This window comes from Lethenteron reissneri, chromosome 31 (genome assembly GCF_015708825.2).
Source record: "Lethenteron reissneri isolate LAM-NWPU_2019-01 chromosome 31, ASM1570882v1, whole genome shotgun sequence".
In the NCBI taxonomy this organism is placed as follows: Eukaryota; Metazoa; Chordata; class Hyperoartia; order Petromyzontiformes; family Petromyzontidae; genus Lethenteron; species Lethenteron reissneri.
In genome coordinates, this window is record NC_083809.1 from 888,715 (window position 1) to 916,375 (window position 27,661).

At 51.5% G+C, this 27,661-nt stretch overlaps 1 protein-coding gene across 10 annotated transcripts in view; it reads left to right on the forward strand.

The window, feature by feature from the left end:
• Positions 1-27,453, forward strand: part of LOC133349628 (zinc finger protein Helios-like) — a 78,956-nt gene extending 51,503 nt beyond the window's left edge. For all 10 annotated transcript variants that reach the window (XM_061563222.1, XM_061563218.1, XM_061563219.1 and 7 more), the window contains 5 exons: positions 10,018-10,278; positions 12,063-12,230; positions 12,626-12,757; positions 19,286-19,432; positions 21,100-27,453. In XM_061563222.1, coding sequence (XP_061419206.1) covers positions 10,018-10,278; positions 12,063-12,230; positions 12,626-12,757; positions 19,286-19,432; positions 21,100-21,848 — 1,457 coding nt within the window. In that variant the 3' untranslated portion in view covers positions 21,849-27,453. The remainder of the gene's footprint in view (positions 1-10,017; positions 10,279-12,062; positions 12,231-12,625; positions 12,758-19,285; positions 19,433-21,099) is intronic.
• Positions 27,454-27,661: the final 208 nt, after the last annotated feature.

Consider the following 27,661-nt stretch of genomic DNA (forward strand, 5'->3'; position numbering starts at 1 on the left):
TCTGATTGCACAACAAAAATAATAATAATATTATCGCTTTGGCCCAAGTGTAATTTATTGCAAAATAATTGCACGCTAGCAAGGGGCCTCTTGGATTATTTATGTCGGGAGCAGATGCAATGGCTCTGGTTGTAGGATTTGGTTTGGCGAGACCGTTCGTCGTTTATCCGGCATGGCGTGCGGTGCTGTTAAGTTAGGCGACGTGTGTACGGGCCCTGTGCACGTACGGGAAATTACTATTTCCACGTGGAGTGAGTTTTTTTTTCTTTTTCAAAAACCCCAATGAAAAATGTTTTTTCAGAAGTTTCCAGGCCCGGTGGCGAAATTTCATAGCGGTGAAGTGGCCGACGCGGTCGCTCAGAAAGAAACCAGAAGCCAGCGGTGGCAGGTGCCTCATTGTTCCATGTGCCACGTCCCACGTCCCACGCTGTCGCCCCCCGTCCTCAACCCGTGCCTCTCACCACAACCCCCTCACCCCATGTCACTCACCACATTCCCCTCACCCCATGGCCCCCTCACCATATGACCTCACCCCATGGCCCATCACAGAGTGGTCCCACATCCCATGCACCCCCGTCACTCAGTGCCCCCTGTACCCGATGGACGGGCCCCCCCACTGCGACCCAGTGGGAGAGTGCCGTGGGTTTCTTGAGCAACTCCGCGGGGGACCCGGGACCGGATTTTCCAGCCGAGGTTTCCGGGGGGAAGCCAAGGCGCGTTGCGCAGCAGCAGCTGAGGGACGGGAGTTTTTGTGGCCACTGTTGGCGTGGCGCCAGACGCATTCTGAATTAAAAAAAGTTCTTAAAATAGACGTATTCCACAATAGCGTAGTTTTGTGCGGAGCTTTTGTGCGGAAATTTGCACTGCGTGTATCAAGCATCAGCTGGCCCATTGCTATACGTGCGAGAACCTGCTTGGGAACTTTATTACTTGACTTGAAAGGGATCATTTGTTTAAACATTCAGTGGAGAGGCAAAAGTATTTTTTTCCACTCATTATGGACATTGCTTTCGATAAGATTGGACCACCCTCGGTTCCAAAGTTGCCAATTCACTTCCGGCTTGTTCATCCGCAGCGAATGCAGCTTTGCCATCTTTCCGTGGAATCTCAAATTGCGCAGACAAACAAGTTCCGTGCTGCGACCAAACGGCGCGCTTGAATGCGTATAGCAACAAACTGCTTTTGAGGAACCAAAAAAAGACAACAAGTTTGGGAAACCCAAAAAATGTCACACTCAGCAGAGGGCACCTGTGGCGCAAACCCTCGTTTCGTGCCAGTATTGGTACAGTGAGCGGAACGGTGTAGTGAAATAATAATAAAAATATGCCCGTGGTTGGTTGGTTGGTACGCGCCTCCCACCCCCCAACGGCAATGCAGCCACGCAGGAAAGGGAAGAAATTCTCGGGGCTCCCGCCGAGAGGGAACCTCCCGCTCTCCCGCCACTGCGCGGGCCGTGCGCAGGTGGCCCACTCGCTCGGAGCGCGGCCGGCGAACGAGAGAGAGCAGCCAAAGGGCGCGCGAGTTTTTTGTCATGCCTTGGATCGGTGAGATTTTGCGTCATGAGCGATATGTGACCCGATAAGAATTCTAATTCGGCGGTAAGTCTCAATTCAGCAGCAGCACCTCAAGATGCCGGACAGCGGCAAGGGAGCGCGGGTTGCCGACAAAGGTGAATGGACGGATGTGTGAGAGGGCGGAGGGGATTTGCGTGACAAGAGCAACAAGAAGCTGCGCTAAGGTGCAGCGGCAACAGCGTGGAAGATAGGTGATGGTGGGGGAGATGGACAGAGGGGAAGAGGAGGATGGTTTGGAGCGCAGATGGGGCGCCGAGTGTGAACTGAGGAAAGTTAGGGCAGGAAGTTCGTCTGTTGTTACTGCATTGATATCGAATAATTGCAATTATTTCAGTGTTGATGCTGTGGCCAGTGCATCCATAGGGCACGCTGCACAGGAAGCGTTCTACGCATTCAAGAGAAATAATAAATGTTGTTGTTGCAGCATTATTAAGTGGTGTCATAATTATTTAATGTTGCGATCATGGCATGTTATAGGCCACGCTTTAGTTCTTGCCCTGTGATTTGCATGCCCATTGCTCTGCGGGGTGTGTGGTAGAGCATGGGCACCCTCCTTCGAGAGGGGTCATCAAAGTTCACGCCGTAACGTGTACCAACAACATTACCCTGCAATGAAAATCAGCCCTGCGGTAATCGCGCGGTGCAAACCCCCGAACGAAACAAACGTACGCGGCATTTACCGACAGCGCCCTCGAATTAATCCACGAGAAAATGTGGCCTTGACGCCAAACGTGGTTGTAGCTGAAGAAGACCAGTGGCGTCTTCCAACGCGGGAAAATAAATGTGAAAAGTTGGTCGACGATCGTTGGGATGCTCGCCATGGGTGGCAGGCCGTCTTGTCGCCGCCGTTTCCTTACATCTGTCTGGCGCGCCCTCGTCTGGGAGCCTCGCTCGCCTTCGCAAGTCTGTGCGCACGTCCGCGGAATGGAGATCGACAGCCGAAAAGGAATTTATGATTCTCGTCCAATTCTTTATTGCAGTGTCTGAGCGGCTGAAGTGTAATTTCTTCGAAAATGTTGGGAAAATAGGATCGTGTTCGGAGCACAAATATCCACTGCTGATTAAATTAAATCCTAAATTCACACCAAATGTATAGATTTGAAGACATAGGGAAGAGGGAAGGAGGCCAGGGTCTAAGGCCACGGATGGACTTAAAAGACGGTGTCATGGAGGCCTTGGGAAAGACAGGACAGAGTGGTGAGGACAGAAATAGGAAAGCATGGAGAAACATTGGCTGCTACCCTGGTGGTAGTGCCTGGACACAGTGACCAACAAATGACGATGATTAAGTTAATGGGAGTCCACATCCAGAAAATGGAATGCTGTGACTCTGGCTCAGAGTGCTGCGGTGAGCAGAGGTGTCATTTGGTGTAATTAAGGGGAAGTTGTGTGTGGTCAGGACAGCCCAGGCTGGCTCGCATGGTGTGTGTGTCCTTGTGTATGTGTTGTGGGGGGCGGGAGTGTAGTGGTTAGCGCACCCGGCCCCCGGAGTTCAGTTTCTGCTTCTGACCAATAACAAGTGGGGAATATTTTAAAATCGCCACTGGGGAGACAAAGGCGGCCGGGCATGGTGCTGGCCACCCACTCCCAACAGGCTATTAAGGCTGTAGGGGGTGCGAACATGAATGTGCACGCGGTGTCATATTGATGATGTAAACCTGACACACCAGTGCCATGTGAGTGCCATGTGAGTGCCATGTGAGTGCCATGTGAGTGCCATGTGAGTGCCATGTGAGTGTCATGTGAGTGCCATGTGAGTGCCATGTGAGTGCCATGTGAATGCCCATGTGGGCTTTTGGTGACTTTATGAATGGAGGACGATGTTCCCACCTCAAGTCGGGGCAGCGGACAGCTGCGAGCCAGGTCTGCAGGGCCCTCTGTGGTGAACGGGGAAATCCGTACAGAAGTTAATTTGTACACAGTTGACGTGCAGCAGTGTATATGTATGTATATATACTGTATAAAGCAATAGGGAAGCAATGCGGCTCGGTTTGACTGCAGAAAGTGCCGCCAATCCTCAGCTGAAGCAAAGGGAAGCCTTGACATCTGTTCTCACAAAATATTTTTATAAAAATCACGAAGCACAAGGACATGTTTCAGCGTTTTTGTGAGCCTGGCCAATTCGCTTTTTGAAGCAGCATTTAGCGTGTGCCGACGTACGGCACAGGAGCAGGTCGGCTGTTGCGCCGGGCGTTGTGAACCGTGAGCACGGCCATGTGACGGTGGTGATGGGAGACTTCTCGCATTGCGAGGGGACGCCACTCAAAAGGCCCGGCCCAGCAGCAGTTGCCACTTTGGCCACGAACCCATGACGAGCAAGGTGGACGATTGACGTCACGTTGCTCTTCTTTCGCACCGCGCTACTCGGAGGTGCTCGGGGAGGACAGCAAACGAAACAAGCACTCGTCGCGCTGACCACGTCATTCGGTGATAAGAACAAAGCCCAAAGTGCCGTTTCTGTCGGTGGTTTCTGTTGCTTCTGCGAGTGCGTGAGCCGACGGTGTGAAACGCGATTTGTCTTGTGGGTTATTGGATGATGCAAGGTTTAGATATTGTAGAGGGGGCAATGACATACAGTGGTGTGTGTGCACTCTTTTACATAACCAATTGTTAGGCAGCCAGGTGGCTCCCTCGTCTCGTAGTTACTTCACCTCTGTCGAGAGAAGACCGGCGGGCGAGAGGTGGCGGTGACTTGCGTGGGTTTCTAGAGGAGGACCGCCGCCTGCACAGGGTGCTAGCAACGACCGCGAAGGTTGCGCTGCGAGGGGTCCGTTCCCAATCTCGGCGGAGTTTCCGTCTCGTCACGCAAACACAACGCGGCGTTCAAACAGCCGCGCGGGGCTGTTTGAGCTGCCGCGCGCGTAGCTGAACTGCAGGCAGAAATTTTAAATTGTGACGAAGATTTTTTGGGGTTTTTTTTCCTTATTCCGCTGGGCGTCGAGGTAGAGGCGGGTGTGGAAGTCTCGGCGTGGCTTTGTTCGAGAGAGGATCATTCGTCGTGTACTCTCAAGACAACAGTCGATGTACGGTGGACATTGTCCCTCCATCGTCGTCATCATCGCCGTCGTCGTCATCATCGCCGTCGTCCTCATCATCGCCGTCGTCCTCATCATCATCATCATCGCACTCATCTTGCTTTCTGAGTGGCGTCCGCAGGTGAGGATTCCGAGTTATCTCCTTTAAATGTTCGAACGTCTCTCATAAATAAACCTTCACACCGCACGCAGGCTCGATTGAGCAATCGGTGTTTGCTCATCTTCATCACTGGCGATGAGACAGTGGTGGGAATTCAGCATTCTTCTGACAAGAACCAGTCTGTCCACATGGCAGCCACTCATCGACTTCCCACAAAGGGGTACTTAATTTATTCACTGCGGACGAATGATGATGATAGGTTGACTCGATCACGGACTCAGCTTTGAACTCCTTGACCTTCCGCTCGGAAGTTGGGCATTCTGCTCATGTGCCACCTGACCAGAGTACAGTGTTCAGCCACTCAGAGGTCCTTTACCCCCCCCCCCCCCCCCGTGCCTTCTCCGTGGCGGAGATTCATTTTTGTTTTCCCGTAAACTCCCGAGAGCTCCGTGCGGGTCCAGCCAGCGGATTTGTTCCGCTGTTCCCAGCTCTCTTCATTGTTCTGCTGTTATACCAGTGCTCTTCATTGTTCTGCTGTTATACCAGCTCTCTTCATTGTTCTGCTGTTATACCAGCTCTCTTCATTGTTCCGCTGTTATACCAGCTCTTTTCATTGTTCTGTTATTATGCGAGCACTCTTCATTGTTCCGCTGTTCCCAGCGCTCTTCACTGTTCCACTGGTCCCAGCGCTCTTCACTGTTCCACTGGTCCCAGCGCTCTTCACTGTTCCACTGGTCCCAGCGCTCTTCACTGTTCCACTGGTCCCAGCGCTCTTCACTGTTCCACTGGTCCCAGCGCTCTTCACTGTTCCACTGGTCCCAGTGCTCTTCACTGTTCCACTGGTCCCAGCGCTCTTCACTGTTCCACTGGTCCCAGCGCTCTTCACTGTTCCGCTGGTCCCAGTGCTCTTCACTGTTCCGCTGGTCCCAGTGCTCTTCACTGTTCCACTGGTCCCAGCGCTCTTCACTGTTCCACTGGTCCCAGCACTCTTCACTGTTCCACTGGTCCCAGCGCTCTTCACTGTTCCACTGGTCCCAGCACTCTTCACTGTTCCACTGGTCCCAGCGCTCTTCACTGTTCCACTGGTCCCAGCACTCTCTACTGTTCCACTGGTCCCAGCGCTCTTCACTGTTCCACTGGTCCCAGCGCTCTTCACTGTTCCACTGGTCCCAGCGCTCTTCACTGTTCCACTGGTCCCAGCGCTCTTCACTGTTCCACTGGTCCCAGCGCTTTTCACTGTTCCACTGGTCCCAGCGCTCTTCACTGTTCCACTGGTCCCAGCGCTCTTCACTCCCAGCGCTCTTCACTGTTCCACTGGTCCCAGCGCTCTTCACTGTTCCACTGTTCCCAGCGCTCTTCACTGTTCCACTGGTCCCAGCGCTTTTCACTGTTCCACTGGTCCCAGCGCTCTTCACTGTTCCACTGTTCCCAGCGCTCTTCACTGTTCCACTGGTCCCAGCGCTCTTCACTGTTCCGCTGGTCCCAGCGCTCTTCACTGTTCCACTGGTCCCAGCGCTCTTCACTGTTCCACTGGTCCCAGCGCTCTTCACTGTTCCACTGGTCCCAGCGCTCTTCACTGTTCCCAGCGCTCTTCACTGTTCCGCTGGTCCCAGCGCTCTTCACTGTTCCACTGTTCCCAGCGCTCTTCACTGTTCCCAGTGCTCTTCATTGTTCCACTGGTCCCAGCGCTCTTCACTGTTCCACTGGTCCCAGCGCTCTTCACTGTTCCACTGGTCCCAGCGCTCTTCACTGTTCCCAGCGCTCTTCACTGTTCTACTGGTCCCAGCGCTCTTCACTGTTCCACTGGTCCCAGCGCTCTTCACTGTTCCACTGGTCCCAGCGCTCTTCACTGTTCCCAGCGCTCTTCACTGTTCTACTGGTCCCAGCGCTCTTCATTGTTCCACTGGTCCCAGCGCTCTTCACTGTTCCACTGGTCCCAGCGCTCTTCACTGTTCCCAGCGCTCTTCACTGTTCTACTGGTCCCAGCGCTCTTCACTGTTCCACTGGTCCCAGCGCTCTTCACTGTTCCATTGGTCCCAGCGCTCTTCACTGTTCCACTGGTCCCAGCGCTCTTCACTGTTCCACTGGTCCCAGCGCTCTTCACTGTTCCACTGGTCCCAGTGCTCTTCACTGTTCCACTGGTCCCAGCGCTCTTCACTGTTCCACTGGTCCCAGCACTCTTCACTGTTCCACTGGTCCCAGCGCTCTTCACTGTTCCGCTGGTCCCAGCGCTCTTCACTGTTCCACTGGTCCCAGTGCTCTTCACTGTTCCACTGGTCCCAGCGCTCTTCACTGTTCCACTGGTCCCAGTGCTCTTCACTGTTCCACTGGTCCCAGCGCTCTTCACTGTTCCACTGGTCCCAGCGCTCTTCACTGTTCCACTGGTCCCAGCGCTCTTCACTGTTCCGCTGGTCCCAGTGCTCTTCACTGTTCCACTGGTCCCAGTGCTCTTCACTGTTCCACTGGTCCCAGTGCTCTTCACTGTTCCACTGGTCCCAGCGCTCTTCACTGTTCCACTGGTCCCAGCGCTCTTCACTGTTCCACTGGTCCCAGCGCTCTTCACTGTTCCACTGGTCCCAGTGCTCTTCACTGTTCCACTGGTCCCAGCGCTCTTCACTGTTCCACTGGTCCCAGCGCTCTTCACTGTTCCACTGGTCCCAGTGCTCTTCACTGTTCCACTGGTCCCAGTGCTCTTCACTGTTCCACTGGTCCCAGCGCTCTTCACTGTTCCACTGGTCCCAGCGCTCTTCACTGTTCCACTGGTCCCAGCGCTCTTCACTGTTCCGCTGGTCCCAGCGCTCTTCACTGTTCCACTGGTCCCAGTGCTCTTCACTGTTCCACTGGTCCCAGCGCTCTTCACTGTTCCGCTGGTCCCAGCGCTCTTCACTGTTCCACTGGTCCCAGTGCTCTTCACTGTTCCACTGGTCCCAGCGCTCTTCACTGTTCCACTGGTCCCAGCGCTCTTCACTGTAAGGCCCACGGGCCACTGGCGGGCCCCTGGCGGGCCCCTGGTGTCGAACCCGATGGTTTCAAGCGTGTGGCGGCCCTCACACTGACGATGTCTTATCGGCGAAGGTGGCCCCCTCCCCTCTGAAGAACACGGCTCTGTCGGCTGCTTGTGTCCGCGTCGTTCCTGTACCGCCCGCCTGTGCCACTCGGCCGGCGAGCCCGAGCCCCAGCCCCAGGCGCCTCCTCCTCCTCGTGGGGCGCTGCGCTGTTTGCCGGCGGGGTGGTTTTGTGTGCGGGGCCGCTCCGAGTCCAAAGGTGCGCGGCAGCGTTGAGCGCGACCGCTTTGCCTTTTATTTGTTTGCGTTTCTCTGGGAATTTCAAACTTCGGGGTTTGTGTGTGTACAGTACGCCTTTTACACTCGTCACAGTTGCCATACAGCATTTTTTTTAATGACTATAATTAACGCAGGATTATTCATGGGTTTTAGAAAATAGCCTCCTATGATTTATTTTGATGGAAAGTGCAAACGTATGGGGGGGGGGGGGGGGGTTTGGTCGTTATTTCATAGTGAAATATATATTTAAATACATTTGTATGTATCCCTGATCGCTGGGGAAATGTGTGCATCGGTTATGCGTCCATCGTGTCCTCGCCACTCGCCACATGCGCTTTGTACGGGGTGGTCCAGATGTATTGTGACCCCATTTAATTCTCTTAAACGTAAATGTTTTCGTATACCGATGGGTGTGAAAACAGAAATGAATAAACAAAGGAGGACAATGTTACCGTTCAATTAATTTGGGGGTCACGAGACATCTGGAGCACCACCCTGATCAATGCACGCCCGTGTGCTCCTGTGTGCAGCACATATTCACGTAACGTTATTCGCGTTAGCGCATTCGTGTAAAGTCCGCATGTTGAGAAATGTGGTGTCCACGTCTGTGCACTCGTGTCTCGACATGCGCTGCTCGCCTTATGCACACGCAGCACTGTGTTGTGTATACTCTTGTGTACTGTTGTGTAAACTGCTGTGTAAACTGTTGTGTAAGCAGTTGTGTATGATGTTGTGTAAACTGTTGTGTATGTTGTTGTGTATGCTGTTGTGTACACGCTGTGACTCTATTTTGTCCACTTTGCGCTTATCTTACGTGTTTATGCACTGTCCCAAAATTCAAACACATGGGATTGTTATATTTGTTTATTTTAACAAATTACATAGGGTTATTCAATAGGTTCTAATAAATCGTCATACGGACTTCAATTAACGGTAATGCACGCGTGAATTATCTTTTGATATTAATTCAGGATTATTAATTGTTTTTTAAGGTGCCAGCTGTGTAATCTTTGAACATTCATCATCCGTTACGTTTTGTTGTCTCATATTTGAGGTGACCTCCACAGGAAGAAGAAACGTAGATATAAATTAGACATTAACTTAAATAATAAACAGTTAAAATGTTTTAATGTCGCCGCACGTGTTCGGAGGTGGGGAGGAAGCGCAAGAACCTAAACACAAAAGGCACTCGTAGAGAAATGAGTTTTCAATCTAGAAAATTAATAAATAACCCATGTGCCCTGACTTTTGGGCCACCCTGTATGTACAAAGGGCTCGACTTAAATGTTTATACACACACGTGCCGCTACGTGTTCACGCGCACGTGCCGTTGTGTCGTGCGACAGACTAACAATGTCGATTTATACAGCGGTGTCTGAATTGCGACCGCATCTCAAGACGCCGTCCCGAACCGGCGGGCACGTGGATGTTATTGGGAGCGGCAGTCGGACATGGGCACAGGGCGAGAGGGAGGTGTCGAGTCTGGACTTGAACGGGGTTAGAGGGAGGAGTGGTAGACCGGCCTGTGCTGTGGATGAGCGAGACCAGAGCAGTTAGCGTCCTCCCTGACCATTATTGCACGTTATTGCCCTGTGCACGGAGGCAGGGAGTGGATGGCACGGGTGCCTGGGGGAAGGGAGTTTCAGAACATTGTGTGTACAGAAATCTATTGTTGAATCTCTCCGTGCCATCCATAGAGTGTTTATGCTCTGGTACGCGAGGGTTTTCCTTGGCTCACTCAGCATTTCTACCACAAGCAAGGCACTCATTCATTCACGACATTGGCCAAACTTCCCAGGCCTGACTCGTGCTGAATTCAGATTGGGGGGAGGGGCAGTAGAGTCGTAATGGGAGGCCACAATAACCGTGACACATCGCTAAGCAGAGCGAACTCATGAGGGCTAAAGGGACCTTTCGTGATGCAGGACCCCCCCCCCCCCCCCTTGCACAGCCCTGCCTGAGACTCCAGAGGGAGCCTGTGCATTACAATGTCCGTGCGCGTTGTGGCTCTTTCCCTCCCCTAGCGAACACCATCAAGGTGGAGGCGCCAAGCGATGACGAGGAGCTGGAGCCGGGCGCCGGCGTGGCGGCACTCGGCTCGCGACACGGGGGAGACGCGCGGTGGAGCGGTGCGCGGGAAGCAGCGGGAGGGGAGCACGGAGCCCTCGACGGAATCGGCGGTGGTGGCGGCGAAACACCGGGGAGCGGCAAGCTGGCGTGCGACATCTGCGGGCTGGTGTGCGTGGGGCCGAACGTGCTGCTGGTGCACAAGCGCAGCCACACGGGTGAGTGAGTGCGTGAGCGAGTAGGAGTGAGTGGTGAATGAGTAGGAGCGAGTGGTGAGTGCGAACGAGCGAGCGATTGAGTGGTGAGTGATTGAGCGAGTTGTGCGTGTGCGAGCAATTGAGTGGTGAGTGAATGAGTGTGTGCGTGTGTGTGTGCATGCGAGCGAGTGGTGGGTGAGTGAGCATGTGGTGGGTGAGTTAGCATGTGGTGTGTAAGTTAAGTGAGTGAGTGAGAGCGAATGGTGAGTGAATGAGCGTGTGGTGAGTGCGAGCGAGCCGATTCCCGTGACAATAATAATAATGGGCTGTGGCGTGGCCCAGCCGTAGAACATTCCCCCGCTTGTTTGCAGAGGTTCGCGGTTATAATTTGGCAAGCCACCCCGGTGAATACTGCGGTGGGTGTATTATCCGTAAATATGTGCAGTCTGCTTCACAGTGGGCGTTAATGATCCCGTGACGCCGTCGTTCGAAATGAATCCGCCATTGTTTGGCAGTTACTCAATTGGGATCACACGGCAATCATTGCCGCCCGGCTGGCAGGCGAATGCCAACTTCCAGGCCCAGTGCTGCGTCGCCTTGTGTCGCACAGGGGGACACCTGCCCGGGGTGCCCACGGAATATTTGAGATGAGTTGTGATGCGAGGCGCTTTGAGCTGCCGAGGCATTTAAGCAGCTCCATATGAGTACAAAAATATTCTTAAGGTGAGCAGTGACGTTGAATCTGATCGTGATGCTGATCGTGAAGCTGATTGTCATCGCCCCGTAGGAATCAACGTCACAATCAGCATCGCAATCTGAGATCGTCGTTAGAAGAAACGTTTCCTTCGTTTTCGGAATTGTCATTGTAAGATCGATGAGTACAAGAGTCGGTATCATTGTCATGGTAATCATCATCAGATGACTTGTGAGTCGTCATCAATATCAGAATCATCATTGACGTGAGTAAAGAGTATGAGAATGCCCAGGTCGTCATCATTGCTTTTCATAGCAGGGTGCTTGGGAGAGTGCAGCGCCACCTAGTGTACGGATAAGAGACATGTTTAAAGATCTCAGAAGTAAAGTCATATCCCACTGGAGTGCAACGTTTAGATTTCTCTCGAAAAAACACAATAAATATACATCATCCTTTTCTGTACAATCGCAACATGCCCATTGTCTCCCTTGGCCTGCAGCGTCTTGACATGCGGTCTTACTCGCAGTGCCGCTGGAGGGGTTCGGTGGTACACTGAAGAATGCTCATTGTTCCAACATTGTGCCATAGGAAGGGTGTTGGTGGTAATAATTGGCTGCTGATTGTGGTAATAATGATTATCATCATTAGCACAGTTGGCTACGTACGGTGCGAACGAAGTTCAACATTCATAGGAATTGGATGATGAAAATGCTGATGGATCCATAATACAGGTTTTTTTGGGTTAGATCGCATAAATATATAAATGTATCTTTAAACCCGCCACCATCCGACACAGCCAATTAGTAAAGATTGTCACGTCAACAGCACCCGCCAATTCGTTAGTAGTACAGTACACATGTAGTATGGGTGATATCGGTCGCGAAAACCTACTTGTTAAACTGATGCTGATGGATGTTTGGTAACGATTATTACGAAGCTGATGATAGGCACTGGATAATGATGAAAGGTCATTGGATGATGATTATTATAATGACGATAATGGGCCTTGGTAGATGTTTGGATGATAACGACGACGATGGTGGCGACGGTGCTGGAGTGTCTGTGGCTCACTGCTGCTGCTCCCGCCGCCGCCGTGTTTTATGCCACGCAGGCGAGCGCCCGTTCCAGTGCGTGCAGTGCGGCGCGTCGTTCACGCAGAAGGGGAACCTGCTGCGCCACGTGAAGCTCCACTCGGGGGAGAAGCCGTTCAAGTGCCACATGTGCAACTACGCGTGCCGCCGTCGCGACGCGCTCGCCGGCCACCTCAAGACTCACGCGAGTGCGTCGCCCGCCCGCCCGCACGGGCTCACACGGTCACGCTCGGCTCGGTTCTTCGGGAGGACGGTGGTCTGAATGAGGCCTGAGAGTTTGTGAAAAAGAGCTTTCTAGCTCGTCGGATTCCTCCTGCATAAATAAATATTCTGATTGTGATTCTGTCGTGCTGTATTGTGTGTCACGAGTCTATGCTCCTCGCGGTCAGCAACCCGCACTGGCGAGCGTGGGTCCACTCCGATCGATTGACCTCCACGACCTGTGTGGCCGGTTTAAGGCCCTCATCCAGGAGTGGATCGCACCTCCGATTAGCGCGGTTGGCTACGTACGGTGCAAACGAAGTTCAACGTCCGTGCGGCAGCGAGAGATGCGGCTGAGTTTTGTCGTCGTCTCTGCCCGCAGTCGGGAAGCCCCACAAGTGTGCCTACTGCGGGCGCAGCTACAAGCAGCGCAGCTCCCTGGAGGAGCACAAGGAGCGCTGCCACGCGTACCTGCAGCACGCGGCGCTCAACGGCCCGCACGCCGCACCACCAGGTGCCGCCCCCCACCCTCGCCCGCACCCACACGCGTCCACCCACCCACCCCACTCTCGCTCGCACCCACACGCGTCCACCCACCCACCCCACCCCACCCTCGCTCGCACCCACACGCGTCCACCCACCCACCCCACCGCACGCTCGCACTCGCACGTACGGATGGCTACATACAGAGCGAAAGAAGTTCAACATACATGCCTACACCCCCCCTCCCGCAAACTCACTCACACCCACACAGGTCCGCCCCCCTCCTCTGCCGCGGGGCGAGGAGAGGAGGAGCGGTGTCGGCAGGAAGGAGGGCGGCGTTCATACGCGCACTGACCGGCGGCGGTAGTTCTGTTGGGGCAACGTGTAGTCCGAGAGCGTGGTGGTCTGGGAGCATGGTGGACCGAGTGTGGTCCGGGAGCGTGGTCTGAGCGTGGTCCGGGAGCGTGGTGGACCGAGTGTGGTCCGGGAGCGTGGTCTGAGCGTGGTCCGGGAGCGTGGTGGACCGAGTGTGGGCCGCGTGTGTGGCCCGGCCAAGGCGCTGGTTGCCGCTTGAGTTGGGCCGTTGGCGAGGTGTGGGGTGGCATTCACGGTTTTGGCCATCGTCAAGTGAGAGGTTTTCCATCTGCGGTTAAGTACTGTGACTGAGTACGTAGCAATTACATATTGAAGACATTCTTAATTACCTCATGATTTAATTAAGCAATTCCTCATGACATAAGAGTTACCTCTAGATGCATTTGTTGTGAGGACACCCAAGGCACGTCCTGGGTAGGATGAGGTCCGTGGTGATGAACTCTGCGAAAGTTTTCTCTACATTCCTCATACCTTGATACTTGAGATTACTGCATCCAGACAATTTTTATTGTTGTTGCAGAACACCATATGTAACGCGATGTGTGTACTGCAGAATTAAACACACACTTGGAAAAGCGGAGGGAGTAGTGATGGTTGGCACACGTGGTGTGCAGGGTGGAGGAGGGCAGGTCACTGAGACGGGCATTGGAGTGGGGACCGAGGGGAGGACCTAGTCAGACGATGGTGATGCGGCTGTAAGAGCGATCCTCGAACGATGCATCGACCAAAACTATAGGGAAGATCTAAACTTGACTTAAAGCTTTCGTGACTGCAGGAATACATATTCGATGGGTCTTTCGGTAAAGCCACGTAGATATAAAGTAATATAATATCACGACGTTTTGATCGCAACACAAGCAATCGTCTTCAGGTGAGATTGCTTGTGTTGCGATCGAAACATCGTGATATATATATTCTATCTACGTGACTTTACCGAAAGAACCAAGAATATACTTTTCTACTTTACCAGGTAAGGCCCACTGAGCTATAAAGCTGTTTTTCAGAAGCGACCTGGTCACACATAAACGCTCAACGAAGTGGAAATTTACTCTAAACGCGTGTTGTTGATTCTAAATGTGGAGGGAAAAACCCAAGGACCCGGATAAAAATCCACGTAACCACGGGGAGAGAGACACGCAAACTCCAAATATACAGCAGGCGTCAGAGTCGGCATCGAACCCACGAACTTCTGTATACCAGGCGAGGTAGTTAACATCTCGCTACCGCAGTGCCAAAGCCAGATGGTAGTGGTCATACCCCTGAAGGACAAGTCTTCAAGGTTGGCTGTAACAACTGCGTGATCTAGCAGACGGAAGCTATCGCTCTGGGTTTGGTGGCATCTGCAGCATTGGGTGTGATGACCTCTTGACCTTGGCCATTCATTGATAGAATCGGGTCACTATGAGACGATATTCACAAAAGCACCTTGACAGGGGCTGTGTTCGTTGCCGTGACTCACATTGGCCGATGGGGCCATGAGAAGAGGAACCTGGGCCTCGTGAGTGCCACTCCACCAGACAGGGATCCGCCCTGGGCAGTTTCAGCGCAACAATAATAACAATGAATGATTTAGTTCATTTGGTAATTATCACGCCATTGTTACAGTGCAAGGCTATCATGAAGGCGCTACTTTTCACAGACATTGTTTGCGATAGTTACAGTCGAAAGCGACGATGCTGCTACGTGTAATCCCGGTGAAACTTTTCTCATTTGGCAAATTTGGACCGTGACGCCGGCACACAATGGCCTTCTACTCGTTCCGAATGACGTCAGGAGATCTTTAACGTCCACTGTGAAGCAGACGGCGCACGTCACTTTACGCTTAATACACCCACCGCACTATTAACTAGGGCGGCTGCTGGATTCGAACCGTGAAGCTCCATAGCAAGCGGTGAAGGCGCTACCGCCGGGCCACGTCAACGCCCTGCTGGACCAGATGATTAGAAATAGCAACACGCAAAGCTGCTGCGCTCAAAAACAGCAGGAAGGCACAACTCGCATGATGCTGTGCATGCATACCATGTAACCACCACACTGCATGTCCAATGCTATCAGCCTTGTCTCGGGACCACCTGCCGAAAAACGAGCTGAACGTGTGGCCATATTTGTTTCCAGCCAGCACGTGTTTTGTGCTGTTTCACGTCTTCCGTCCTGTTTCTGATGGTTTTATAATCACTGAATTCGCTATGACTGCGTCACTTGCAGAGCTCGCGACGCTGGAGCCCAAAGTTGGGATGCCAGAATCTCGCTCGCCGTGACGCTCACAGGGTCACGTGTCCACGGTGGACGGTGTGCGAAAGGGCGGGGGCGGGAGGGGGGAGTTTTTATGCTTGTCAGGAATTCAGAGATGTCAGCCCAGATTAATGACGAAATGCATTCTGCGCATGCTTCCTTAAGGCACAGGAGGTTTGTTTTGCCGTCTGTGCGCGCGTCTTCGTGTGTTGTGCTCACTACAGGGTAAGCAATAGCGTGGGTCCGCACGGCGCACTGCGGAGCCCCAGTAGCTGGTGTTTCCGGTTGAGTTGAGGAGCACCAGGTCATTCTCCAAATTAGACCCATTTGGGTCTCTTGATTTCTCACCTTGTTAAAAAAAACTACAACCTTGACTTGATTTCAGGTCCTGGCCTCGGCTAACGTCGGTGGCTAGTGGCGTCAAAACTTGCCTCGGGCATCTTTTAGGTTGACTGAGCCTTAAACGAGGAGTGAGTGCAATGTGTGAATATCAGTGGCGGTGGAGTCGCAGGTCTCACGCACATGCCGGCCTTAAATGGGTGCTCGCAGCTCGTGCCCCAAGTCTGAATGGCTGCCGAGGGGGGTGTTTGATCTTTGTCTGGTAGAATGGGAAGGAAATAATTCACCCGGGTCTGTTGACTCACAACACTTTTGTCTGTCCTGAGACATCCTATCAGTGAGCTTTAGCCATGCTATGTCAACTCAAAGTACACCTAGCCTGGCACAGGGACATTGTGACATCACGACAGTGCCTGGCAGCTGGCATCTGTTTGTTATCATGAAAGTCCCCGGCAATGTGAAGCTAAATGTCGGACATTGTTCCGAACGAAAACACGTGGTGCAACCTGACCACACAGTGAAGAGCTGTGAAAGCACTGATATTAATTTGACGCATCTTTACACACGCACGTACACCCTTATACCTGGTTCTCCTGGTAAGCCGATGCTCTGGTGGCGGTGGCGGCGGCACGATGTTTTCCGGCTCAGTCTGCCAGAGCCGGTTGAGTTTTTTGTATCACACACGTGGCCACATTCCCACGCACGCGTAGCCGCTCCCCCCAGGCGATCCCATCACCTCGGTGTAAAAAAAACGACTTCAAAGTTCCTGCAGGGTGACCCTGAATTTCCAAGAAGTAAGGCCGCTGCGGGCCGTCGATTGAACTCTTGTCCAATCACCAGCAGCCACCCAGCAGATGGATTATCTCAGCAGCTAAGGGTAATACAGGTGCAGCACCCCGCGAGTGGGCATTGGCAGCAGGCAAAGCCCAGTGGATGCGGCACAGCCTTTAAAACACAAGCCCCGTTCTCTGGATTGTATGACTCTGCAAAGTTAGAGGACACCCCAAACTTGTGCCCGGTGTCAACAAAGTTTTACAAATCTGGTCACACACGCACCCACAAGCACCTACCGGATCACAAGACGCACCCACAACTTCTACTTTAAATACCCTGTTGAACACAGTGTGTGTTATAATGCAGAGAATGTGGGCTATTAACTTTTCCCCATGACACCGCTCTCTCAATGTGGATCATCGGTGCCACCGTGATTCATGATGGGACTTTTGGGTCAGGCCCCGTAATGATCTGAGACCAAATCTCTGCCATTAGAACCCTCCACCACAAGACACAGCCAAACATATTAAATTGTCACGTGGTGTCAAAGCGTTTAACGACGTGCCAATTTTGTTCTCTGGATTGTGTGACGCACTTTATTCCCTTGAATTTTAAAGTTGTGGGTGCGTCTTCTGACCCGGTAGGTGCTTGTGTGTGTGCGTGTGACCAGATTTGTATAACTTTGTTGAAACCGGGCACAAGTTTGGGGTACATGTTATTTTCCAGAGCCTCTTATGATCTGGAGAATACAGTTTCTATTTGTTCAAAAGTTTGATTAGCAACGGTCGCGCGGAGACACGTCATGACCATACCAGCAGCTTCACGTTGCCCCTGGGCACCACAAATGCAACCAGGTCCATGTAAACACTTGTGGCGCCGTCCAACCTCATTTCGGCAGCAGCGGCGATAGCGCCAAACCACGGACCTCGGCCGGGTGCCATCATTCAAGCCGCCGCTCGTCCACTTGCGGGCATTTGCGATGAGACACGGGCGTAATCAATTAGTCGGTCAACTTAGCAACCGCCCAATCGACAGTCACCCGGTCACCGCGCACCTTAATTTTACACGGCGCGCAATTTATGGGCGTCACGAGACGAGTGACGTGCGACCGCAAACAACACCGCGACGCGTGACTTTGCGGCGAAGTGAAACATCCGCAGCCGTCCGCCGCGCGCCCTTCGCAGGGGGCTGGGAGCTGTGGGCCTGGAGAGTCGCCGCCGACGCGTTGTACAATGGACAAGCCCGGGCACGACAGCCTGACGTTGACAAAGGCCACGAGACAGAGCGACACTGACAGTGCCTATGAATAGCTCTCATTAGGTGAACCCTAAATGGAATGCGGCACTATTCTTTCTCCGACCAAATAAATAAAACCAAACTCTGCACCCCACACCGCACACCGCAGACAAAATCAAATACAAAGGCAACGACAAGAACGGTAGCGGTGGTCTCTACGTCTCACGGTTGTCGTGTTGTGGACGTTCTCTGTTGTGCATCCGTGGTGTTGACCAGGTGAGCTCAACAAAACCCACGGCCGTTGTGTAGAATGACGCCGCCTGTTTGAGTCATGGTCGTCAAACAAATCGACGTTTCACGGCCCCCTTCAAGGTCTCCCGATGGGCGAGGGAATTCGCGTGGAGCAGAGACTCGCCGCACACGCGCTGGCTCCTGTAGCGCGCGGCACGTCTACGCACGTGCCGTACGGCGCACGCCTGGCACAGAGATTTGTAACACTCCCAGAAACCCCTGCCGGGCTGTGAAGGTAGCCAGGGGACAGCGGCGAGTCTGTTCATGAATCGTTGCTTGGGGGCCAGTGGGTGCTGTCCCCTCGCATCGCATGGATTTCCTCTCATGGGCACAACGGTCCTGAAAACAGGAGTCGGTCAAACGTGTGAGAGCAGGAGCCTCATAGCACGATCTTGAGACTCGGCGAGGCTTTCCTGGGGGAATTCAACAAATGAGCAAATGAATAAATGCCAGATGGTCGGTGGCTTGTGTGCGGCTCACACGGAACAGTGCAGAGGGACACGTACCGGGTGATTGTCAATCAGGATTCCGCACCTGCGATCTGTGGTCACTTGAGGATTATTCTTCCATTATTTTATTTTCATAACCGTTTTCTCTTGCAGTTTAAAAAAATAATTTGTGAGTAATTGGTACGTATCATACATGTATGGTTTAACCAAAAGTTTTTTCAACTTTTAGGTAATTCAGCAAATGTCTGTTACTTTTTTTTAAATTATATTAGCATATCATAGATTTAGTTTCATGCGTTTTTCTCGTCTGCTTGTCTTGTGCAGCACTTTGGGACTCTTGATGAAAGGCGCTCTATGAATAGAAAGATGATTGTGTTAATGTGTCCCGGACGTGTCACGTTGATTGGCAGCAATAGAAGCACAACAGTTCCACGGGAATCCTTTGCCTCACTGGCGCAGGTATCACCAACCCAGCCTCGCGATGTGTTTTAATTTCTCTCTCTGTGTCAGCCGAATTGGCAAAGGGCAGCAAATTATAATAAAATTCAGCTTGAATAAACGCCTGAAATAAGAGGAGTGGGGGGGGGGTGTTCCCGGTTCACGAATGTGGCCACAAGCAGCACAAATGCCCACCAGGGGCCCCCGCGTCGTTGACTTGACACCTTTTGGGAATCCGGTTGTTGGATCTCGCGCATTTAAAACCCCCTGGGTCGAACCCAGGCCGCCTCGGCAGTGGCGGCAGCACCTCTGACGCGGCGTCGTCCCCTGTGGGCCACGGCGGCCGTCCCCTTTGGCATCGCGTCGTGGCTGACGAGTGGATTCTGGATCCTGTGTGCCGCTCTCACGCCGGGGGCCTTTCCCAGACGCCGAGAGCCGCCCTGCGCAGGAAGGACGCGGCCGCGGAGCCGAGTCGGTGCAGGAGCCGGAGCATGGCGGCGCTGCGCCTGCAGACCGCACTCCCGCCTCCAACCTGGGCAAGCGCAAAAGCTTCACGCCGCAGAAATTCATCGGTGAGTCGTGGAAGAGCGTGGCGCTCGGCAGCGTGGCGTGGCGTGGTACAGTGTGACACTCAGCAGGGTGGTGTGGCGTGGCATGATGTGACCTGGGATGTAGTAAAGGGGAAATCTTTTCGGGTTGTCCCCTTCTATTTGTGGGTGATCTCTCGGCATACCCGGATGTGCTGATTCAGACATTTATGGATAAATAGAGATGTTAAGAAGCATATAAGATTCATAGATAATAAAATAATAATAATTCACAGCCTTTTGACCATGCTGGTTAGTGCTGGTTGGTGACGTGGAGGTCTTTGGACCGTAGAGCAAGATGCGCATTGGGCCGTGGCACGCGATGGATATAGTGGGGGACGCGTAGAGCGCACGACACCAGGCCCCGTCTAACACGCGACGTCACGTGTGAGGTGCCGCCGTGACCTCCCGGTGACCTCCCCGCCGAGCCCCCATTACCCGTGCGGTCGCCGTCTCCTGCCGCTGGCCATCAAACGTCCTTCATCTCACATTTTTATCGCGCGGCTTTTCCAAGCGGGCATTGTTGTCGTCCCTTGAACGGATGGGTTAACGGTCAAATCAGCGCCGTTCCCGTGGCGTTTGACACCACGGCACGGCCTCTAATGCGTGCTTCCGTTTGGATCGCACAGCTCGTGCGTGGAAAGGCAGAGCAAATCCTGTTACTTTGGAATTTGTAAGTGCGTTTTTTTGGCACTTGCGTAATGTCTGGAGTGTATAAAGCTGCCCTCGGAACGTAGTCATCATTTCGGCCTAAGGTGTCATTATATCCATTTAAATGTAGAAATTGCCGGGGACCCTGATCCCTAACGGCGCTCCCAAAGCTGCCATTCCCACCGTCTGCACACAGATTACGCTAGTCTGTGCCACAAACAGATGTGCAATATATAATTAAAAGAGCAAGAGGACAAAAAACATCATCACGTTACTTTATTACCATGGAGAGAGAAGCATTATAATTCGTGGCCTAATATTTGTATTTTAATTTGTTTTGCTTTAGATTAATTTAGTTTAAATAGTACAATTTACATCATCACTACCGTGGCGCTCATTACTTTAGCATTACTTAATACAAATATAATTCCAGGGGCTGCGTTGTTAGCATCGGAGAAATGCGTTGTGCAAACTTTTGACGCTATCACCGTCAGAAAAAATGCAGACTTATTGCTGACAAACAAATATACAATCTCTGTTGCCCTAATGTTAGCGTATTTTTTTTCTTTTTCATTGCAAGGTGGTGTTCAGTTTATGAAAATTAGAAAAATATTCTCAGCGTTTTATAAAACCTATGATACATGGATGAAAATATGGACGGTGCCAAAGACAAATCTGAAGAGTGTACAAGCAAGCGTAGAGAGCTGCGTGCTTGGAATTACACCAAGTGACAGGGAGGAACATGAATTGTAGAATAATTACCGCTCGCAAGTTACGTGGCGTTGGACAGATCACATCGCTAGATGAGATGATGGCCGGTGGTCGAAACTAACGATGAGATCTGAAGCCAAGGGCGGATGGATTGTGGCCGATGGCGATGATTTTATATAACATCGGTTCGCCGCTAAAAGTGAGCGAGAGCTACAACGACAGCAGCGCTTTGACGTCGCGCCTGACGCCGTGTCGCCCCTCGCCCCGCGTGTCGTCCCCCCGTCCCGCAGTCGAAAAGCACTGGCGGTCGAGCGGCGGCCCCGACGTGCGCATCCCTGCCCCGCAGCCGTTCCCCAAGGAACAGGAGCTGGTGCCGCCGCTGATCATGTCCTACCTGGGCGCGAGCGGACTGGCGGGCGACCTGTCGCACGGCCCCTACGCCGGCATGGTGTGCCAACCGTACGGCCTGCCGTTGCCGCTCCCTCCACGGTCCAACACTCCGATCAACCGCGGCGGCGCTGTCGACGGACACGGCGGCATCGCCGAGGGGCTGTGCTTCCAGACAAAATCTTCGAGCCGCGCGGCGGCGGCGGCCGCGGCCGCCGCTGCGTCGGCAGCCGCCGTCGACGCGTCCTCGCCCGACAACGGCGAAAACAACAACAACAGCGGCGGAGCCTTCAACAACAACAACAACAGCGGGCAGGAGTCGACGGACGAGGACGGCAGCCTGGCAGGCGACAGGAATGGCGTGCAGGAGATGAAGGACGAGGAGGAGGGGGCCAAGCAGCAGCGCAGGCCCCAGCGGCGGCGCGACCGCGACGTGTTCCGCGTGTTCCGCCCGGACGGCACGGCGGTGCGCAGCTACCGCTGCACGCACTGCGAGGTGCTGTTCCTCGACCACGTCATGTACACCATCCACATGGGCTGCCACGGCTACCGCGAGCCGCTCGAGTGCAACGTGTGCGGACACCTGAGCCGCGACCGCTACGAGTTCTCGTCGCACATCGTGCGTGGGGAGCACTCGCGCTCACTCGACTGACGGCGACGAAGACAGCGTGAGGAGGAGGAGGAGGGAGGAGGAGGTCGTTGGTGTTGTTGTCGTCTTTTTCTTTTGGTGAAGGAGTTTGTTCGGGACTGGCAAGATGAGGTGGCGAGTGGATGAACCGTGCAGGCCTGTTGGCGAGGAGAATTTGAGGCAAGAAGTTTCCTTTTTACTGGAATGAAAAAAATGTATCCTGGTCGATTGTAAAATTCAGGTAACTGTTTTATGTTGTTGCAGATTACTTAAATCAGCGCAATGTCTCTGGTGGGTTTTTTACGTTTTAATCGTTGTTTGGTACTTTCATATCGTTGGCCTGAGAGGCTGTTGTCGGGACTGTCCGTGCTCTTGCCTGTGGTGGTGCACAGGCGTCGTAGCTCGTTTTTAGGGCAAAGCGAGTGACCAACTCGGATGCGCGCGTGCTGACAATCTCACAAAGCACAATCCGTTAGCGCCCGTTGCGTTGCACAATTGCCATTGGCAATTGTTGACCATGAAGGTACGTCGACCAAAACAAAAGTTGATTATTCTTTATTTTAGAAATGCATTTTCCATTTGTAAAAGAAAATAATATATACTGATTTGATTGCTACTGTTCTTGACGTCAATGTGACGTCGTTCACCACTGTTTTTGTGTTGTGATATCGCTTAGGAGTTGCTGATGCTGCAGGTGAGGATGCAGTGCGAGCTAAATGGTAATGGATATTTGAAAATATCATGCCAAAATGCCTAACGCCTAAAGGATTGGTTTCACGTTAAATAAGTTTGTTAGACCGAATTGGTTACATTTGACTCAATCAGCACTACTCAAAAAATCCTGTAAATTCTGCTCCTTAAAATGTTCAATTTACACTTATTGGATCCCTCTTCACAAAATGGCTCCTTGCATCCGGACGTATCTTAGGTGTTAATGCAAGTCGTATTTTCCCTCCAAAAGTTGACAAACACGAAACCCTTATGGTGCTTCTGTGGTAAGCGTAGAATGAGCTGCATTAAAAAAAATGCTGTGATCACAATAGTTGCACACATCCCTTCAGAATAATAACTGGTACAGAAGTGTATTACCTATCAGTAGGCTTATAATTATCGTTGTTATTTTCTTCTGTTAAGCTGGGATATCAAATTATTTTCGAAATCGATTACTCTCCCCATTTTGGCGTAATTACTTTGGCTCATGGGGAAAAAAGTATGCACGTGTGCCTCTGGACGGGAGGTGATTGGCGGGGCATGGCGAAGGCCTCAGGGCCATCAACCGCGTCACGCTGGCCGTGGCTTTTAGAGGGATTCGTGCCTTTGGAAGGCAGGATTTCGGGGCTGGTTGAGCTTTGTAAAAGGGCCTCTGTAATCGACCACAAAAGAGAAGCTGATTACAATTTTTTAAATCGATGAATCCGCTCATCCCAGCTGCAATTTGTTGCACGCGTTTCCTTCCACATTCTCCTGCCTGATTGCGTAGTCGGTGGACTGTACCAGCATTTGGGCCAAACTTAGAGGGCTTTTCTCAACCAACCCTGACTTTGACCTTGAGGATGATCACCTGGTAATCAAGTACTGTAGTTTTTAGTGCCAGAATTTTGTCCACCTGTTGAGCACCTTTTATACTGTGCAGGCCTTCCTCCCTCGGGCCTCCATTGGCCTCTGTGTAAGAGAGGGCCTCAGACGGACTTTGTGTGGACCAACTCGAGTCACCATTCCGCTCACCGGCTGGACGGCACGTCAGGCAGATTTGCTGCCACCAAACAATATTTGTCGTCTTCGTACGCACGATTCCCAAAGTAATTTGCTTGCGTACGAAGCAACCCAAACGGCTGTTGTGTGCAGCAAATAGCTTTAAAAAAATGAAGATTACGTTTGATTGATATAATGTATATATTTTCTTTATCAGTCCTTGACTAGTGGTGTTGCTAAGAATAAGCAAACTCAGAAAATGTTTACCGCCCCCAAGTAGCTCAAGGGGAGTCAGGTTAAAATAGAGGTGCACCAAATATCAGTGCCAACTCAGATCCTTATCAAATAAAATAATTAAAATTATACTATTAAAATAATAGTAATTAGTTTATTTCCTTAATGATTTCATCCAACTTGAAAATAAGTACGTAATGCCACTTGGCCATCGTACAGTGTGCGTAGTCAATGTGACGCACCCAGAAATGGCTTTGCTGAGTGCCCTAGCACCACGATCGTCTCTGACCCAGGACTTGATTCCCACATCACCAGAACGCCGCAGCGATAGCACCGGTGGCGAACAGTGCCTTAAATCCGTGCCGTCGCAACCCGCGATTATATAGTTCGCTCGCACTGTTGGGCTACAACTACTGGCTACATTCCTAAAGCCCCCTGTACATCGGCAGTTTCCACATCGTTAATTTATAATCGCTGTTGCGGTTGTTGTCGATTGTTAAAAATAAGGAGAATAGTTTGTGCAGTTAAAAAGATTACACCAGAAGTGCTGTTACTAGGCAGTCGTGATGTACACGATTGGCTCAGGGTGGTTCAGGAAGTTACCTTTCTATTCCAGTCGGCCACCAAGCTGGCCACACAGCCAGCAATGCAGCTCGCTGTCCTGTCAGTCGCACAGCTGCCCACACAGTGGGCCAGTCGGCTGTTTGCCACATGGGCTACACAGCTGGCTGTCCCATGGGCCACTCAGCTGGCTGTCCCATGGGCCACCAGAAGTGCAGAATGAGTCTGTCTGGGCTCCCTAAACACACAGTGACTCCTCGGGAAGATACAAGGGTGTCTTGTAATATAACTTCGTTATTTAAAATTTAAACTAAAGGTGTGAAGTGTACAAACCATTCCATTAGGGAACAAAAGTATATAAAATGTAAAAAAAAACTTTTTTTGGACATTTTTTGGGATTTAAATGTGTAAACCGCATTTCTGGTTGGTGGTTGTTTGTAAACAGCATTAATATATTTGATTTGGGAAAGGGGTGTGAATTATTTAGAGCGGGTATGGTTTTGGACCATTTTATTTTTAAACGGTTAGCCTTTAAATATCTCATGTTATGTTTTTTTTTACATTTTTGTATACTCGTTGCCTTATCTCCGCGACAGAAGAAGTAACGCTTTTCACAGAGCGTCATTACTGGTCGAACGGGTGCCGCAGGTGAATGTGTGTGCACGAGCGCGCCTCGCGCACAAACACGCAGGCGTCGTCGTTTGAAGGGCTACTAGGTAATGCACTGTGTACCTTGCGTCATGAATACCTCCGAGTTCCTCCACGAATAACCCACGATGCCTCAACGAGGAGGAGGAACATCCACACCTGCTCAGCACACTCAGGGAAGAGCGTGGTTCCGCTGTGACGTCTGCCCCCCTCCCTCCTCCCCGTGGCCTGGGAGATTGAAGTCTGGCAGGAAACAAACAAAAACAGAAAACACATAAACCCACGGCTGTTGAAAGCGACTGAAAACCACCGCTCACGTTTTGAGAGCGAGGCGGACAGCTTGCGACTCCGCTTCTCACACGGGGACAGTTATGTGCGTGTGTGCGTCTCGGCGTTCTGCTGAGAGATTGAGGCCTTGGTAACGTGAGCGGAGAGAGAGAAGACCGCACCCGTGTTTCACTCTCACAGTGGGTGAAAGGTCTCACTGGCGGAGGTCCCCTCTCGGTGGTGCAGTTTATCGGGTGAAATCTTGACTTGAAGCTTTTGTGACTGCAGGAATTCATACTCTTTGGGTCTTTCGGTAAAGTCACGTAACGTCACTTCACATGACTTTACCGAAAGACCACTAGAATATTGCTCGGGTTGTTTTTATAGATGTGTTGGAAGCACCAAACATGGGAGTGGGGTTCTCTGATGTTGGAACTGTTGTCCTTGACCTTTAACATATTCACAGGTGACAGAATAAGAGGTATAATCAAAAGAGGCCCATTTTATTTAAAGCGCTGTACATAACACACATTTTAATGCAAACACTCAAACCCGGGGGTTTAACACGGAACGCAAAGTTGATTTAATATATTCACAAAAAAAACTCAAACGTATAAAATCATATGGACTTAAAAAAATTGTCCCTGCCTTATAACAATTGTGATTTTGCAAGGAATGTGGATTTTAAACATATGGCACTTAATTAAAATGTTACCAAAAAATCCCCCGAAACACTTACAAGCACTTACTCCGAGCCTTGGACCCTTTGAGTCGTTGAACCTGCTTAATGAGTAGCGCTGACAAAAACGGAGGGAATTTAGTAACCCTCGTTAACCTTTGCATATTTACCGGAGACACAAATTGGTGCCATCAAACGTGGCTGGGAGCCCACAATCGCTGGCCCGTCTTGGGTGCCTCTCCGTATCGGAACCGATGCCATGGTCACCGTTCCCCATGACCTTCACTCCGCGATTCCTCCTCTCACGTCGAGGGCTCTGTCTACCGGATTGACAGTTTCGTCTCATGCCTACCGTGTTCAACCAAAGTTTGTACAATCTTGCTGAATTCGAGAGTCGTATTAACTCTGATCTATTCGATCTTCAGCAATGCTGTTTGGGCCTTTGAGCCTGTGCACAGCAACCTTGATCAACAAAAACAGTCGCTCTCAACAAGAAGCAGGTTCCGTCTCGCCGTGTGGCTCACGGCGATTCACTCTTCTGACAGGGGGGGAAGAGAAACCCACAAATTTTATTTTGAATAAAGTTTTTTAATCGTAAATAAATGCTAAAATGTGAAAAGAATTACCGGACTTTGCTTTTGCGACACTTTAAAAGGCGCAGGCCTCCCTGACTTGTCGTGGGGGTGCGCGACGTGGCAGTGCGGACGCGGCGGCGGTGGCGGCGGTGGTGGCGGCATCGGTGGTAGCGGCATCGGTGGTGGCGGTGGTGGCGGTGGCGGCGGTGGCGGTGGTGGCGGTGGTGGTGGTGGCGGTGGTGGTGGTGGCGGTGGTGGTGCGCTGCTTCGGAGCCGCGCTGCAGCAGCTCCTCGCGTCCCGACGCCGCCGACTGAAGCGTCGCGTCCCAAACCCATAGACGCACTCCTTGCCACCGACGCGGTGTTGTTCTTTTTTTGTGGAGTAAATCAAATACTGTCGTCACTCATAATTTAGTTTGTTTTACTTGCGCATCCGTGATGTCATCACGGTAAATAATGTCGAATCATTTTTGTTTTATCCCAAAGCTCCGAGACCAAGCTACATTTTGTGAATTCGTCGTTGGCTCCTTTATCACGCATTCCGCTGGTCACGACTACCAGCTGAAGGAAGAGATATACAACTACAATCAACACTGGAATAGATTGTGGGCACCCTGTGGCTGATTGACTATTACACAGTATATACTGTATTATATACTTACATTGCTTATTTTAAGTAAATACTGGCCAAAGTCCAAATAGAGGTGTCTGCTTTTTTTTGTAATTTAAAGAAAGTTGATAGTGCAATAATTCATTGATGAGAGAATGTGTTACTAACTGTATACCTTATAATATAATTGGAGGTTTTTTTGTGGGTTTTATTCGCTAAGGCTTAAACCTTTTACTTTGTATTTAAGTGAACATCGTCCGACTGGGAGACATCATCTGTATATATTGGGTAATCAAGGGAATTAAGCCAAAGATTTTTCTCTGGCAAAAACAGGCTCGCAATAAAAACCACGGTTTTACAAAACACGAAGTTCATCGACTTTTTAATCTTTTGCTGGTTTTTTTTTGCTGATTAATTATTTTCTCTCTTAAGATTATTTCAACAAAAAACATTTTAAGGCCGTGATGATGATTGTTTTTGTCCATATCGAGCAGGCGCCGGCAATCACAATAACAAGAAGAGCCATTATTTTCGAATTTGGTACAAAACTCAATATTTCAAAGCTCTGCAA